Source organism: Alosa sapidissima, chromosome 23 (assembly GCF_018492685.1).
Source record: "Alosa sapidissima isolate fAloSap1 chromosome 23, fAloSap1.pri, whole genome shotgun sequence".
Classification (NCBI taxonomy): Eukaryota; Metazoa; Chordata; class Actinopteri; order Clupeiformes; family Clupeidae; genus Alosa; species Alosa sapidissima.
Window position 1 is genome coordinate 25,979,920 of NC_055979.1, and position 2,500 is coordinate 25,982,419.

The 2,500-nt window shown below is 47.9% G+C and overlaps 1 protein-coding gene across 1 annotated transcript in view; it reads left to right on the forward strand.

The window, feature by feature from the left end:
• iqca1 (IQ motif containing with AAA domain 1) overlaps nucleotides 1-2,500 on the forward strand; it is a 43,080-nt gene that overhangs the window by 35,124 nt on the left and 5,456 nt on the right. The window contains exon 15 of the mRNA XM_042080352.1: nucleotides 1,412-1,611. Within this exon, the coding sequence (XP_041936286.1) occupies nucleotides 1,412-1,611 (200 nt within the window). The remainder of the gene's footprint in view (nucleotides 1-1,411; nucleotides 1,612-2,500) is intronic.

Consider the following 2,500-nt stretch of genomic DNA (forward strand, 5'->3'; position numbering starts at 1 on the left):
GATAGAGCAGTAGGCTAAAGTAAATGTTTTGAGGTTTTGGTTTTCACTCTCCTCCACTCATTGGCATTCTACACTGATGAGTCACACTGAAATACCTTCACGTATCTCTGGGGTTTCTCTAATGGGCTACTGGAAGTCCAGGTCATGAGGGGTGGGAGGCAGTGAACTTGAGTCCAGTTCAAATTATCAGCCCTAAGCCCTCTACTGCCCTTATCAGTGCAAATCAGCCTTCTCCATGAGGCCCAAGGTATGCAGTAGAGGTCAGGGTACATTTCAGGTCACTGTTAATCATATGAGTTAAAGAGACTGAATGTAGTTGATATGGGAATACAGCCACCATCCCAGAGCATAGTGCTTTCAGCTCTGTCTCCTGGGCTTTTGGAGTGTTCCCTCTCAAACAGGACCCTGCGCCAGGAGTTATTGTTTGAAGTATGTGTGTGTGTGTGTGTGTGTGTGTGTACGTGTGTACGTGTGTGTGGGTGTGTGTACGTGTGTGTGTGGGTGTAGATGTTGATTGTCCATGATAGCATTGCATGAGTGCACCTGTGTTTGATGTGGAAAGAGCCAGAGAGGATGTGGATGTGCTGTCCCTCTCTCCCTCTCTCTCGCTCTCCCTCTCTCCCTCTCTCCCTCTCTCGCGCTCTCAGGATTCTGGCCGTGCACAGCAGAGGCTATTTACCCCTGTAAACAGCAGATGCACAATAGCCCAGTCTTGGCCCACCCCCAGGGCTAATTAACCCATTGTCCTGTGCTCCATTCTCATTAATGTGCATGTGTGTGTGTGTGTGTGTGTGTGTGTGTGTGTGTGTGTGTGTGTGTGTGTGTGTGTGTGTGTGAGTATGTGTGTGAGTGTATGTGTGTGTGAGTATGTGTGTGTGTGTGTGTGTGTGAAGGGAAGGAGGTGTGGGGACCAGCTGCATCGGGGGCAAATTAACATCCCATAGACGTGCACGTCTACCAGATCAGGGCCTCGTCTGGGCCAGAATCAGCTAGGATTCAACCCACCCTTAAAGGAGCCATTCTGTGGGCTCCCAGTTGTCTTGAACGCAGCCACACAGCAGTCTTCCCATTGACTTACATAGTATATACAGTGGCCACACATGGTACAACATTGTACTATAAGACAGCCGGCCTAGTGGTAGCTGGTTTGCATGCTATCTTCAATGAATATTGGACGACATGAAGCATTTTTTGGCATTACATCAACATTCTGTTAAAACAGTTGTTTGTTTACATTCTGTTGCTATTTCTAGGTCATTTCTGAATTTCTGAACTAGGAAAAGCACCACATAGCACCTATGAACCACATAACACCTTTAAACTGAAGCTATGAACCACATAACACGTTTAAACTGAAGCTATGAACCACATAGCACCTTTAAACTGAGGCTATGAACCGACCTTTGTGCAGGTTCCCAGTCTGTCCATGAGAGGGCGCCACTCATCAGGACCTTGCTCCTGGCGGGGCCGGCTGGGGTGGGGAAGAAGATGCTGGTCCACGCACTGTGCACAGAGACTGGGGCCAACCTCTTCAACCTGTCCCCTGCCAACCTGGCCGGGAAATACCCGGGCAGACTCGGCCTTCAGTACCTCCTACACATGGTGTTCAAGGTGAGAGAAAGAGTAGCCTACTGTGAAGGGGTCTGCACACCACAACCAAACAAATGGTAGCAGTCATAGATCTCAGAAAGCTAGATACTGCATTGGGCTCCAGAACGTACGTAAATAGCAACGCCATCTTGGTGGGGGCAGCAATCATAGATATACAGTATATAATAAACACTAGATGTCTTATGGCGGAGTCTCTAAAGGCGGCCATCTTGTCAAGCTATCTGGTGGGCTCTGTGGTACCTGATGGAAGGTATATCTCTTCTTCTACTAAAGGCAGAACAATGCCCCCAGGCTATAACAATGACACCTTCAGGTCACTACCTGTCATTACAGCGCACCATTGAAACACAATGATATGAGTTAGCGAGCTGACTGTGGCAAGATGGCCGCGAGGTGCGGACGTCGACCTCCATTGACCAGCAGCGCGGACGAGACATCTAGCCTTTATTATGTATATCTATGGTAGCAATCACTGGAGGCCAATGGAGGAACATGTGACTCTGACGGGAAATCAGACAGGTGTCTGTGATTGGCGGCAAGTGTTGCCCATAGACAGTAAAGGTGTTGCCCCCACCAATATGGCGGCCGTGTTTACGATGCCACCTAATAGAACTCGACAGACAATGCGGTATCTAGCTTTCTAATATCTATGGTAGCAGTCTTGAAAGGGTTTGCACACCACCCCAACAAATAGTAGTATTCAAAGTGTTCAGAAAACCAACAGTCATCTCCACGCTTCAAAACAACACTCATGCTGACAGTTTCATATTTAAGCCACAATTACGGTTGTTTTGAACACAGGCCAGGGCAATACCCAACATAGTAATAATAAAGTCCGTTCCGATGTTGGATATGCTGAGAAAGTGGATAATCCTCTCTGTTTAGCAGC